The sequence below is a fragment of the Amblyomma americanum genome, chromosome 11 (assembly GCF_052857255.1).
Source record: "Amblyomma americanum isolate KBUSLIRL-KWMA chromosome 11, ASM5285725v1, whole genome shotgun sequence".
NCBI classification, from domain to species: Eukaryota; Metazoa; Arthropoda; class Arachnida; order Ixodida; family Ixodidae; genus Amblyomma; species Amblyomma americanum.
Window position 1 is genome coordinate 73622994 of NC_135507.1, and position 13812 is coordinate 73636805.

Here is a 13812-nt window from a genome sequence, read left to right on the forward strand (position 1 = left end):
CACATTGCACCCCAGAAGTAACCGACACCATATAAGTTACGTGCACGTATGGAGACGCCAAGATAGAAAAGACTGCAGCCGTGCAGATGAAAAAAAATTAGGGTATCTCTTCACTTAAGGATGCTAGATGTGGTCAAACAGGGATCTAAATACATAAATCTCAGTGTCAGACCAGCAATTCTGTTTTATTCCAATATTACAGCCTAATAAAAAAAGACTTCGAAGTTTTGCAATCACAAATGGCAATTCGTACATGATGTGAAAAGTAGGGCACATGTCTATGAGAGCTGATGCTAAGGAGTTGAAAATTCGTGCACTCAGTTACCTGCTTTTCTCATATGTCATGTGGACCCTTTAAGACAGCAAATGGTCATGACATCACAAATCCATTTCATGAAAAAAAAAATCTGTTGTTGGAAGTTGGTAACCTGCATGGAAACTGCCTTTCTTACTTTTTACTTCAGTAGCACTGCAATCGTGTCGATCAGGAGCAAAATAAAAGGACTCAGTACTCCATGAATAAAACTTACCTCTGCACCTTCAGGTACCTCCTCGGCTTCGGCTATGCCGACCCCGCTTCCGGCTTCACTGCGAGCCTCTTCTTCCTCCTCCTCCTCTTCTTCTTCCTCCTCGGCATGCTCGCTGGCCTGGAAGCTGCGCTCGCTCTCGTTATCCGAGTAGTTGCTCCCCTCGCTGTCCGACATGGTTGCCGACTTGCCTCTGCTGAGCTGGATATGGCCCCCTCCGCGGGAGGTACACTTTTCAGAACCTGCAGAAGAAGAAAACACAACAGCTGACATAAAAATCTACAGAGAGCCTTCAATTTCATAAAACGAACGTGTTTTTATCTGTTACCATGCTGGAACATGAATTCCTACAGCAAAAGAATACTGGTCAGCAACAGAAGTTTCAGTCGTTTTATACTTATTTCCATTACCATCGGGGCCAAGAAAAGAACACAGAGGAACTTCTTTACTAAATAAAAGATGGCAGGTTGGGAACGTTTCTGATTATACAATATCAGTTAAGGCATTGTGAAAATATGCGAGTGATCAACAATGATAAGACTGAAAGGAAGATTTGATACAAATGACTGCAACTACGGCCTTCAGTGTACGATCGATTCAGATGAAGTGCACAAAGCAGAAAAAAGGGTATCATTGTTTTGTCACTCATAAAGGAATACTGAACAAAATTTCATGCAAATCATACATTTGCTTTCAGAAAATGAAGTTTAGGGTTCCCACACCACGTTCACTGTGCTTCACAGGCATCTGAAAGCACTTATATTCATGAGAAAATTGCCTCTAATGAAGCTGTTGGCATTTTTCACTACGCCCGCCGTCTTCATCTGGAAGATCACCGCAAACACCATTTAATTTTAGGAGGTGTTTATAGTGCACAAGACAACTGCTTGACTGAAGATAGTCCCGTTGGCTTTGCTAACAGCACAGGGCTCATTAGGGAAAAAATTTTTATCAACTCAGTGGTACAAAACAACATAGTTTTTTTATTACATCATCTATATGGTTCACGCAAGCGGTAATAAAGCCATCTGGGGTTCTGTGTTTTCCAGAGAGACAAAACAAAAGCCCTGCAGCAATGCCACACCGTCCACTCCTGCACAGTTTACTCTGTAATGTGCAGCCACGTCAAAACTTGACCTAATGCCCCTCTAATAAGCATGTAATGACAGTAACGAAAACAAGGCAGCTCAGCTGCTCCAGCTTTCGACAAAGGATAATACTGTCACTTATCATGGCTAGTCTTAAACAGAGCCACAGGTGGCCACACACACTCCAAGGCATTGGGGTTTAAGGACAGCGAAGGGAAAGTAGATTTTAAGCGGGTATAAGTAACCAAGCGGAGGTTATCTGATTGGTAACCAAAATCAAGACAAGAGTAAAATTTCATGAGTCATGGCTAGGTGGCTTGAGCCACCGCCCGATTTAAAGGGTTCAACCTTATCCATCCATCCATCCAGTGCAAGGACTAGCTTAAATAGGCGCAGGTGTACGGTCAAGACATGACCCCTGTACAGCCAGTTAAAGTGTAAGTCGCGGATATGGCACGATCGTCAATTTCACTGCCTCTGCTACTAAAGCGGTATGCTGTAGCACTATTAACTCTTACGTAATAGGCCAAACAAGCCAGCTAACACACGATCGCTGTTCTGTGAAAGCGACCGCGAACAACGTGAAAGCTGCAGCTAAAGCCGCTGTGATGTGATCGCTTAGCGGGATTTTTCATGCATATTCAACTGCTTTGTGTATTGCCACGCGATTCTCGAAGCCCTATCAATAGACTTTTTTTTTTCAACTTTTGTTCAAAGACAGAGTAGAATCTGTTCGCACATCAACACGCCGCCGAGGCGAAAGACACCTCCGCACAACTCGATCGACGTAGTAGCTGGCACCGCGCGACAAACCTTAAACGGAGGAACTAATGACCATTGCCGCTATGTTTACACTTTTTCAAGGCTAACAGATCGTGACATGCCGCCGCTTCAAAGACAAGACCACCCGCAGGCGGCTCCTTAGTATGTCACACCAATGCTGAGCAGAATCGCTGATCACAGATCGCAGATACGTTATAAATGCAACAGCAGCGCCGTAGCGAAATTAACAACTTCTCGAAAATAACCGGTGTAAACCACTCTAACAAATGGCTTAGAAAATGAGCAAGCGTGATTAACGCACTAGAAGCCGTGCTCTGGAACTCTTGGCAACATAGCAAGTGCAGCACCTAATCAGCACGCATTGTGGGGTCGTTGTGTCGGTATCACTCTAGTTCACTCTAGTATCACTAAACAGTGGGCTATTTAAGGCCTGTTGTATACTTACCTGCTTCAATCAGCAATAAGCTGAGGACGCCAGATGCAAGAAAATACCAGCGAAATCGCTAAAACGTCGCCAACCAACACCGCCTGACAAGCCAAGCACAGTGTTGCTTGCTTTAAAATAGCAGTCCGCGATGTCGAGTGCGATTGTCCACATGTTCTTTCACTCGTTCTGTGCTCTAAGCTCTGCAATGAAAAGCGCACTCATAATGAAAACGAGGCTATACCATATATAATTCTGTTGCTTTGAGATATATTTTATTTCTTGTACAATAATGTGAAGTCTTTGTCCAATGACTTTGAAGAATATTGTCACTGCATACCGCTCTTTTTAGCAGACGACTCCGCGGCTCATGTGCTAACGCGCATGAGGACAATTTAATTGTTACTAACCGTTGAAAGAAGACAGTTATAATAAAATTTCTGTAGAAAGCAGGTATTTGTGCACTTGCGTATTTCATTATTGCAACTATTTAGTTCATAACCTCACTCTACAATAATTTCTTTTGAATTCTGTGACTTGATTTAGCGAAAATACAGAACTACCAATAGTAAATGTTTTATTAGCGGTTTAAATGCACTGTGTGTAGTAAAGTAAGCAGAGCTTGCATCGGACCACGTGCATCGGACTCCCAATGCTGGTGGTGGCAGAGCGCAAGCCCTGACCTAAGACATTAGCCCCGAAGAATCACATCGAACACAATTTCAAGTGAGTCATTTTATTGCTTAAAATAGTTAATATATTATATACATATGTACATATTCCACAATGAACACATTTCATAATTTGTTAAACCTATACTAAACACAGACGTTGTTGATTCAGTCAACTTCTTCGATTGTGGGGCCGGACTGTGGCGCCGAATTAGGGCTCCTGTTCTTGGGACCCTGCTGGTGCATTTGGGACATGTAGGGAGCGCAAAACTGTTGGAGCTCCTTCAGCTTGTCTTCGTACTCGTCTTTCTCGGCGAGGCTGTTGCTATCGATCCAAGAGATGGTTTGCCTGCATTTCTCCAGGACACTGTCTTGGTCCGTGGGCTTGAGCTTGCTTCCGGCTTCTTCGACAGCCTGCTTGACGCCGTACACATAGGCCTCGAGCGCGTTCCTAGAGGCCACGCGTTCTCGCTGTGCTTCGTCCTCTTGCTTGAACCGCTCGGCCTCTGCTAGCATTTTATCTATCTCTTCTTTTGTGAGGCGACCTTTGTCGTTGGTGATGCGGATGCTTTCCTGCCTGCCCGTGCTCTGATCCTTAGCCGACACGTGCAGGATGCCGTTGGCGTCCATATCGAAGGTGACTTCAATCTTCGGAACTCCACGAGGCGCTGGTGGAATGCCGTTAAGGTTGAAGGTGCCCAGAAGATGGTTGTCCTTCGTCATCGCCCGTTCGCCTTCGTACACCTGGACAGTGACGGCAGGCTGGTTGTCGGAGTAGGTGGTGAAGACCTGCGATGTTTTGCACGGGATCCTGGAGTTGCGCTCAATAATGCGAGTCATGACACCACCAGCAGTCTCGATGCCCAGCGACAGTGGAGCGACGTCGACCAGAAGCACGTCTCGGATGCTCTCGCTGCTGTCACCGCTGAGGACGGCGGCCTGCACGGCTGCTCCGTAGGCGACGGCTTCGTCCGGGTTGATGCCCATGGAGAGCTCCTTGCCGTTGAAGAAGTCGCGCAGCAGCTTCTGCACTTTCGGAATACGCGTGGAACCTCCGACCAGGACGACGTCGTGGATCTGTCCTTTGTCCATCTTGGCATCGTGAAGCGCGCGCTCCACGGGACCCAGCGTGTTACGGAAGAGATCGATGCAGAGTTCTTCGAAGCGCGCTCGGGTGATCTTCGTGTAAAAGTCGGCGCCTTCGTACAAGGCATCAATTTCAATACTGGCCTCCGCAGAGCTTGAAAGTGTACGCTTTGCACGCTCGCAGGCTGTACGCAACCTTCGGAGAGCTCGCGGGCTCTTGCGCAAGTCTTTGCGATGCTTACGCTTGAACTCTTCGACGAAGTGCTCCACCATCCGGTTATCGAAATCCTCTCCTCCCAAATGCGTGTCACCGGCGGTTGAGCGAACTTCGAACATCGAGCCTTGATCGATTGTCAGCACGGATACATCAAATGTGCCGCCTCCCAGATCGAAAATCAGAACGTTTTTCTCACCCTTGAGGTTCTTGTCCAGGCCGTAAGCCAGAGCGGCAGCCGTCGGTTCGTTGATTATCCGCAGCACGTTTAGGCCGGCGATTGCTCCAGCGTCTTTCGTCGCCTGCCTCTGGGAGTCGTTGAAATACGCCGGCACGGTGATGACTGCGTCTGTCACTTTCTTGCCCAGGTACGCCTCCGCAGTCTCCTTCATCTTGGTCAAAACCATGGCGCTGATTTCTTCAGGGTTGAACCTCTTCTTCTCACCCTTGAATTCGACGCAGATCTTCGGCTTGCCGCATTCGTTTACCACTTTGAAGGGCCAATGTTTGAGATCCTCTTGGATCTTCGGGTCATCGTACTTGCGGCCGATGAGTCGCTTGGCGTCGAAGACTGTGTTCTCGGGGTTCATCGCCGTCTGCGCCTTGGCGGCGTCTCCGATGAGACGCTCTGTGTCGGTGAAGGCGACATAGCTTGGCGTTGTGCGGTTCCCCTGGTCGTTGGCGATGATCTCGACCCGACCGTGCTCGAAAACGCCGACGCAAGAGTACGTCGTGCCCAGGTCGATGCCAATCGCCGGTGCTTGTGAACGGGAACGGGATGGCATTTTGTCAACGAACTTTGCAGCAAAGTTTTGAGAATGGAATCTCACTCGTGCGAAGCAAGTTCAGTGAAATCTGCTGGCTAGCAGACGACGCGCTGCTTATATAGAAACCTCGTATCCTTCGAGAAAGTTCGAGAGGCGCCCAAACGCTTTTCGACCAATCAGAGAGCAGAATAAATCGTGACGTCGCAGACGGGCGCTGCCATTGGTCGATGGTTTGCAGAGGGTTCGGGAACGTTCTCGCGCCGTCTGCTCCCGTTTTCGTCTGCTTCTGTTTTTGTCTGCTCCAAAAATACTCGACGACGCGCCCGTTTTTACTGCATTCATTGGACGCCTCATGAGTAAGCGTGCGACGCACGTCAGTGAAACAGCGAGGATTTTTTTTTCGTTAACGTCTACAGAGAAGTACTGTCTCGTTATTTTTTTTTAATCGGCTACGCTGGAAGTATCGTTGGCACGTACTTTCTATGGATAAACATCGCGTCGAGTACATGACTACACGGCAGATGGCGGTACGTGTCGGAGCAGCTCAGAGCCGGTCTACGAGCAGCCGACCCGCATTGTGGCGTCAAAGAAAATTGCACTACAGCCAGCTGGCTGCACAAGGTGTACAAGTACAAACGCTCTCGCCACTGATGCGAATTAGATATTTCAGTGCTTGTCATGCTGCGAACAATTTAATCGCTCACCGAGCTTAACAAGTTCGGTTAATCCACTTAAACTGGCGCCAACAGTTCGGTCGTTTATTGTTGCTTGTACGCAGCATATGGAGCCAAGCTATGGAGCCAAGACATAAAAGTCCATCTCACAGCTTACTGATTACTTAGTCGAACACAACATATGCACTCTTTAATAAAGTAAACATAGACTGCCCGTGCTTACACATGCATGCTTGTCTCAGTTAGACGGTTTTAATGAACGTGCGCTCACGGTGAACTTTTTTTTTTTTTTATGCGATGAGTTGGGGGCCGAAACACTGCAGCCGTCGATCTTTTGCTTTCCCAGAATCGCAAAAATGAAACTCTCTGTGTACAATATGTGTTTTTTTTTCTTCATCACCTAAATCGGTTACACGTTTCTAAACAGCCTTAACACCCCTCTCCTTTGTCTCGTCGTCATAAGCATTTGCTCAGATGGATGCTTTGAAAACGCATTACAAAAGTAAACAACAAAATTTCTTTCAACATACAGTGTGTTCAGCCGGAATTAAATTTGGAACTACGAAAAACGTGAGGCACTGGAAGCCTGGCAGTTTATTTCGGCTGCCCTATTCTGGGATTCTAGGACATCCAAGTAAAAAAAAAAAGGAAATTGGAACCAGTTTGGTTTCCCAGCTGGTTCTGAATGGGCCAGGGTTTCCAACCATGGTTTCTCTTGGAGTGGTGTTCTAACTTGATAGTGCAAATGGACTCCATATATAAGCAATAGAATTTCTGAGATGTTACCTTCGAATGATGTTCCATATTTAGGCAGTTAAAATGGGCTTTCAATTGGACCAATCGAGTTTCTAACTGGTTCCTTTATAGGAGCAGTGTTCCAATTGGATAATCCAAATGGACTCCCATTTGGACAAATTGGGTGTCCAACTGCATGTTCCAAATGAAATATCGTTGCTCCAGATGGACAGCCTGTAGTTTTAGTTGGACTCAACATTATTATAATTAGTAGGTCACGTTCCAAGTGAATAGTCAGTTGGTTCAGCCTTTGCCAACATGGTGAGCCCAACTGGCCTTACCAATTGCATCTAATTGGTCTGTCTCATTGCACCCAGTGTATTCATGTAAACATTTGCATATTTGACAAATACAGCAAAACACATATGGTTTTTATTACAAGAACTATCCGCGGCTTAATCTTCTAAATTGTATACATCATTTGTGATATCTCTGCAGTTGAAATTATATTAAATAACGGCGCTTAACTTGTAAGCGGCACTAGCGCCGGCATAAGAGTCCCATGTGATGTACATAAGTTGGATCTGGAGTCGATATGTGTGGGGCTTATGTTAGCAGTGTTTGACTATATACTGCTCCTAGAATGCGGTGTATCCTTGCTTGCTTTACTTGGTTTCCGCAAAAACATGTAGTTGTCATTATTCCAATTACTTTGTATAAACTTGCTTCCGGCAGTGCTCAAAAGTCAGCTTTTCTTTTATACCTTAATATCTCTTACATTGTGTACTTTGCGCTACTAATTAGGAGGAACATTTAATTTCGTGAATGTTTCCTGGGTGCAATAGTTGCCTGCATACGGGACCTGGTGGTTGCAATGGGCGAGTACCAGTTGGCTTTAATGGGTCCAAATGTGTACTAATTTACGATAGTAAATATTCAGTTAATTCTAATTGGAAATCGGCAATGTTATTTTTTTTTCACTGGCATCACTTTTAATTATGAAGCAACTGTGGAATATTGTAAGATACTGTTATGAACTTAATTGTTGATGCAGTGGACTAAACTATCGATGCAGAGCAAAATCTTGCTTTTAAAGTTCATCCTGCGATCGCAAAGAGTAGTTAAAAGAGTGCCATAAAAAAACCTCTTGGGGGCGTTTGTGACAATAATTGGGAGGAAACTCTGGAATATTAACTGTGAGATATGGTTATAAACACATTGGTGGGAACGGTATATACTCTACCGATGCGCAGCATAATCTTGTTGTAAAGATTGTTCGGTATTTAAAACCGCCATAGAAACCCAATAGAGGCGTTTTTGACAATAAATAGTACAAAACTACAAACCATGCCAGGGAGAACCTACGAATATATACTGATATTTACGGCGAAATCTTACGACGGGCGAAAAAAATTGTGTTCATAAACAACTCCCCGTTGAAAACATTGCACTTGTCCAAAATTTCTGGCTGTGAACGAAATTCCTGTAAATGTGAGCAGAATTTATTCGTATCAGATCATGGAGGAAGGAAAACTCGGGAGAGGCCCTCGCTATGCGAGCTGCACGCCAAAAAATGTGCCGGAAGTCACGCGCTTTCGCAAGGACTACTGGGAGTATTAGGCCGCCGGCGCAGCCAATAGCAACGCTGGGTGCAGCGGCATCGTCTGCTGCAATGCCTGCTGCGCATGTGCAAGCGCGCTGAGACTGCGGCCAAGTAGGGGAGATGCAGGGGGGAGTCGCCTTCGAAAAATGTGACGTAACCACCTCTCCTCCTTTTTTTTCCTTCCTCCATGTATCAGATCGCAATTGAGGCCATGTATACTCAGTGCACGTGACTGTACGGAGATAAAAAGCACGAATACTAATTTTCACAGAAAAGCAGACCATCTGGGCATGACACACACTGCAGGCGTAATCATCACGATGAATCAAAATAGCCGCGCATTGAGATTTCATGCCACCTGAGAGGGTCCTTAGGTCACTATTGAGGTCAGCTGCACGAGCGCGTTTTGCGTAAAATTGGCTGCAAAAATAGGGCACAGCGATCGACCTACGCCGCTGAAAAAAAAAACGATAAAGAAATAGTCTGTGAAATTGATCATGAACCCAGGAGCAAAAAGATCTCATTTCCAGCTGGATTACTGAACTGGAAATCGTGTTCTGGAGTATGTTCTGCCTCCAGTATTTCAGCTGCAAAAGTACTTTTCCAGCTGTCGTGGGTACCCCTAATGGAATCCTGCTGCGTCTTCATTTTCATCGGGATTAAGTATGCGTATGCTCGCTGAAACAAGCGTTAGATGGGCAAGTACTATGCCTAAACCTGCATTCGCACTACTGACATGTCATTATCGCGCGTCCAACGCTGACTAACGTAGTCAAGCATTGTTAATTAGATAACGGTATCAAGATATCTGTGGAAAAGCGCTCATGCAAGGGGCTGGGCAGGGTAACTGAAACGACAAATTAAACTTCAATTCTCAACACACCAAAGATTAATGCACGGTATTTATGTTATATGCGCACCCTAAGAGATCGCGTTGACCGGTTTAAAGTGTGTTTGCCGCATCAAAGCAGTATAATGAAAAACCGTAACCAACAAGTGATGCCTTCGTCGAAGATAAAGGCAGCCAATAAAAGATTTAAACAACTAAGATTGGGGGCGGGGGGGGGGGGGGGGGGGCTAGAACTGTTTTCATGTATCCACCCTAACCATGACATAAAGAGCCTATAGATGGGGCCTCATTACGCAAGTTTAAAGTCCAAGGTTGTATTGACTTTTACACGTTTCACTGATTCTTATTTTCTCCCCGAGAACATATGTTAAAACCCGCATGCATTAACTGAAATCGATGGAGTTCGCATTGCATTAACTCTGCACTTGATTAAACTGCACTTGGCAGCTGGCATACGTACTCTACGATAACCATGGCCAATCTCAGCGTAAATACCACGGGTGTTTCAGCTAATTAACTGTCAGAAATTTCTAAAATTAGGGTTATTGAAATGAAAAGAAATCATTTTCAGCCGATGCGAACATTATATATTTAATAAAAATTTGGCTAGTTTATTAGATAACCGACTAAAATTAACTAATAAAGTATTTAATTTGCACAGCCTGGTGGTTAGGGCCAGTGACCAGTTAGTAACCACAGACAAGACAATGCCTTATCAGCTGCTGAAATGGAGAAAGAAAAGTGTCTCTCCCAATCCCTGTTGAGAGAAAGTTCATCGCTCTTTTCATTGCTAGCCATGTGGCCATCATTTCTGAGAACGTCGAAGCAAAAGAATGTGCATTCAAATTAGGTGCCGCAGAGATGTGGGAATACGTCACTAGCGGATGTAGATTTTTACAGAAGTTCCTGCCTGCCCCATGCGTTAAGTTTTGGTTTCGAGCGCGAAAAAAAAAAAGGGGGGGAACCATATATTGCCTCGGCCTGCGGTACTTCAGAGAAAGACTTTTTTTTGGCGTTTAAAAAATTGATATGGCGTCGTCGCCACTGTCCATATGAAAGAGCCTTCTTTTTAATATAAATTTTATTTACTGCTTTACCTGATGCAGTTTTTCAAAAAAAATTTGTTTACCGGTCAAGAGGTAATTACCTCTATCAAATCTATGTGCATATCTGTTGCAAAAGTTCCCAGGCCAAGAAGACTTACCTTTAATGAACGCATACCGCTGCAGTGAAGAGAAGGTGACGCACTGACCGGTTTCGCTATCGCAGACGTAGACGAATAAATACCCTATCACCCATCAGATATATTTTACCAACCAGCGCGCACAGGCCAGTTAGTTTAGGAACTTCTGCAGTAGGTGATAACTACTTCTGCTCGGCTTTGGTAGCCTTTATCGTCATACGTCGTAGCAGCTGATGTTAAAAGATCAAGGCTCACGAAACTGAAAAGCAGTAATAGTTAGTCTGCAGCAAATATATTTTGTTAAAAAACACAATACGCAAAGCAGCTCTGCTGGACCCGGGCTCGCCTGCCGCAGGTCCTAGCAGGAGAGACAGGAGACAAATGTGCTGCGATTGAGCTGAAAGACTTTATTAAAAACTAACCGTTAGTATGTACAATATGTACAAGCACTACAATTTTAAAACCAGTCCATTAAAAGCACCGGCTATAAGAGCGCACAGCGCCTTAAGCCGAACACAGAGTCCATTTAAAAAAAAAACTGCCTAAAGCGCGCACAGCGCACCTCAGTCGACCTCTTCGATGGTGGGCCCAGACTGTGGCGTTGAGGAACTGCCTTGCTTTCCTCCTTGCTGGTGCATCTTCGTCATGTACGGCGCGCAGAACTGCTGAAGTTCCTTGAGCTTGTGCTCGTACTCGTCCGTTTCAGCGAGGCTGTTGCCGTCTATCCAGGAGATGGTGTCCTTACACTTCTCCAGGACACTGTCCCTATCGGAAGAGGAAAGCTTGCTTCCGGCTTCCTCGGCCGCCTGTTTCACGCTGTACACGTAGGCCTCGAGCGCGTTCCTGGAGGCCACGCGTTCCCGCTGGGCGTCGTCCTCCTGCTTGAACCGCTCCGCCTCCGCCAGCATTTTATCTATCTCTTCTTTTGTGAGGCGACCTTTGTCGTTGGTGATGCGGATGCTCTCCTGCCTGCCCGTGCTCTGGTCCTTAGCCGACACGTGCAGGATGCCGTTGGCGTCCATGTCGAAGGTGACTTCAATCTTCGGAACTCCACGAGGCGCTGGTGGAATGCCGTTAAGGTTAAAGGTGCCCAGAAGGTGGTTGTCCTTCGTCATCGCCCGCTCGCCTTCGTACACCTGGATGGTGACTGCAGGCTGGTTGTCGGAGTAGGTGGTGAAGACCTGCGATGTTTTGCACGGGATCCTGGTGTTGCGTTCTACGATGCGCGTCATGACACCACCAGCAGTCTCGATGCCCAGCGACAGTGGAGCGACATCGACCAGAAGCACGTCTCGGATGCTCTCGCTGCTGTCACCGCTGAGGACGGCGGCCTGCACGGCTGCTCCGTAGGCGACGGCTTCGTCCGGGTTGATGCCCATGGAGAGCTCCTTGCCGTTGAAGAAGTCGCGCAGCAGCTTCTGCACTTTCGGAATACGCGTGGAACCTCCGACCAGGACGACGTCGTGGATCTGTCCTTTGTCCATCTTGGCATCTTGTAGAGCGCGCTCCACGGGTCCCAGCGTGCTACGGAAGAGATCGATGCAGAGTTCTTCGAAGCGCGCCCGTGTGATCTTGCTGTAGAAGTCAATGCCCTCGTAAAGAGCGTCAATCTCAATGGTAGCCTCCGCGGAGCTTGAGAGTGTTCGCTTGGAGCGCTCGCAAGCTGTCCGCAGCCTTCGCAATGCACGCGCGTTCTGACGTAGGTCTTTACGATGCTTTCGCTTGAACTCTTCGACGAAGTGCTCCACCATTCGGTTATCGAAATCCTCACCTCCCAGATGCGTGTCACCAGCAGTGGAGCGAACCTCGAACATCGAGCCTTGATCGATAGTCAATATGGACACGTCGAATGTGCCGCCTCCCAGATCAAAAATCAGAACGTTTTTCTCACCCTTGAGGTTCTTGTCCAGCCCGTAAGCGAGAGCGGCAGCCGTCGGTTCGTTGATTATCCGCAGCACGTTTAGGCCGGCGATTGCTCCAGCGTCCTTCGTCGCCTGCCTCTGGGAGTCGTTGAAATACGCCGGCACGGTGATGACTGCGTCTGTCACTTTCTTGCCCAGGTACGCCTCCGCAGTCTCCTTCATCTTGGTCAAAACCATGGCGCTGATTTCTTCAGGGTTGAACCTCTTCTTCTCACCCTTGAATTCGACGCAGATCTTCGGTTTGCCGCATTCGTTTACCACTTTGAAGGGCCAGTGTTTGAGATCCTCCTGGATCTTCGGGTCATCGTACTTGCGGCCGATGAGTCGCTTGGCGTCGAAGACTGTGTTCTCGGGGTTCATCGCCGTCTGCGCCTTGGCGGCGTCTCCGATGAGGCGCTCCGTGTCGGTGAAGGCGACATAGCTGGGCGTCGTGCGATTCCCTTGGTCGTTGGCGATGATCTCGACCCGACCGTGCTGAAATACACCGACGCAGGAATACGTCGTGCCCAGGTCGATGCCGATGGCCGGCGCTCCTGAAGTGGAACGAGATGGCATTGTGTCAGGTTTGCTTTGCAGCAAGGGTTCGTTGAGTTATTCTCGCTTGTGCGATACAAGTTCACTCAGTGAAATCTGCCGTAGAGCAGACGACGCGCGCCTTTTATAGAGACCTCGCAGCCTTCGAGAAAATTCGAGAGGCGCCGGGAGACGTTCTAGCCAATCGCGCGCAAGAGCAGCGCATGACGCAACAGGAGAGCTCTCGGATTGGTCGGTCGATTGCAGAAGGCACGGGAAACTTCTCGCGTCGTCTGCTGCCGTTTTCGTCTGCTCAAAAAATACATAAATAAAACCGGCTTTCTTTGTGAGTTCATCGATCCGCAGGTGAATAAGCGGGGCGCACTGGCTGCAGAAACAAAACCACGCACTTTCTCTCAATGTCCTGACCTTTTTGTAGCCCTTGTGCGTGTTTTCGGGGTGTTTTAAGCCGAAAGGTTGCCGTGAAACCTAGACGCGAGCAAGCCGCTAGTTTCGCTGGCGAGATGGAGATGGCGCACTATGTCCGTTTAGGATAGGGTGCCTAGGAAAACGCGGTCGGCGGTATCTGGTTGTGTTTCTAGTTTCAGATGCTTCGCTGCTCGACTTCTCTCACTAGAGACGTAGCATTGTTTTGTGAATTCGAAGGGCGGTCGCTTCACCTCGCGTTCGCCATTCTAAACCCCGTTGTAAAATTTATTGGCGCAGCCAGCAACTGTCAGCCGATTTCACAAACGCAGCAGTCCTCAGGACC

General features: G+C 47.3%; 2 protein-coding genes and 1 pseudogene across 3 annotated transcripts in view; all 3 read right to left on the minus strand.

The window, feature by feature from the left end:
* The window catches only part of Spt5 (Transcription elongation factor subunit Spt5), a 40712-nt gene extending 37751 nt beyond the window's left edge, over positions 1-2961 (minus strand). The window contains exons 1-2 of the mRNA XM_077643823.1: positions 2844-2961; positions 531-769 (exon numbers count right to left, since the gene is read on the minus strand). Of these exons, the coding sequence (XP_077499949.1) occupies positions 531-704 (174 nt within the window). The 5' untranslated portion in view covers positions 705-769; positions 2844-2961. The remainder of the gene's footprint in view (positions 1-530; positions 770-2843) is intronic.
* A 572-nt stretch (positions 2962-3533) lies between these two features.
* LOC144109985 (heat shock protein 68 pseudogene) lies at positions 3534-5686 on the minus strand (annotated as a pseudogene). The gene has a single exon (XR_013309667.1). The product of XR_013309667.1 is annotated as a heat shock protein 68 pseudogene (transcript).
* Positions 5687-11136: 5450 nt separating this feature from the next.
* Positions 11137-13167, minus strand: LOC144109951 (major heat shock 70 kDa protein Ba-like). Its single transcript, XM_077642732.1, has one exon. The coding sequence runs from the start codon at positions 13080-13082 to the stop codon at positions 11169-11171; it is 1914 nt and encodes a 637-aa protein (XP_077498858.1). The 5' UTR covers positions 13083-13167; the 3' UTR covers positions 11137-11168.
* Positions 13168-13812: the final 645 nt, after the last annotated feature.

Bases quoted from the DNA above. Each gene is read 5' to 3' on its own strand.
- LOC144109951 (XM_077642732.1), bottom strand. From the start codon at position 13,082: ATGCCATCTCGTTCCACTTCAGGAGCGCCGGCCATCGGCATCGACCTG.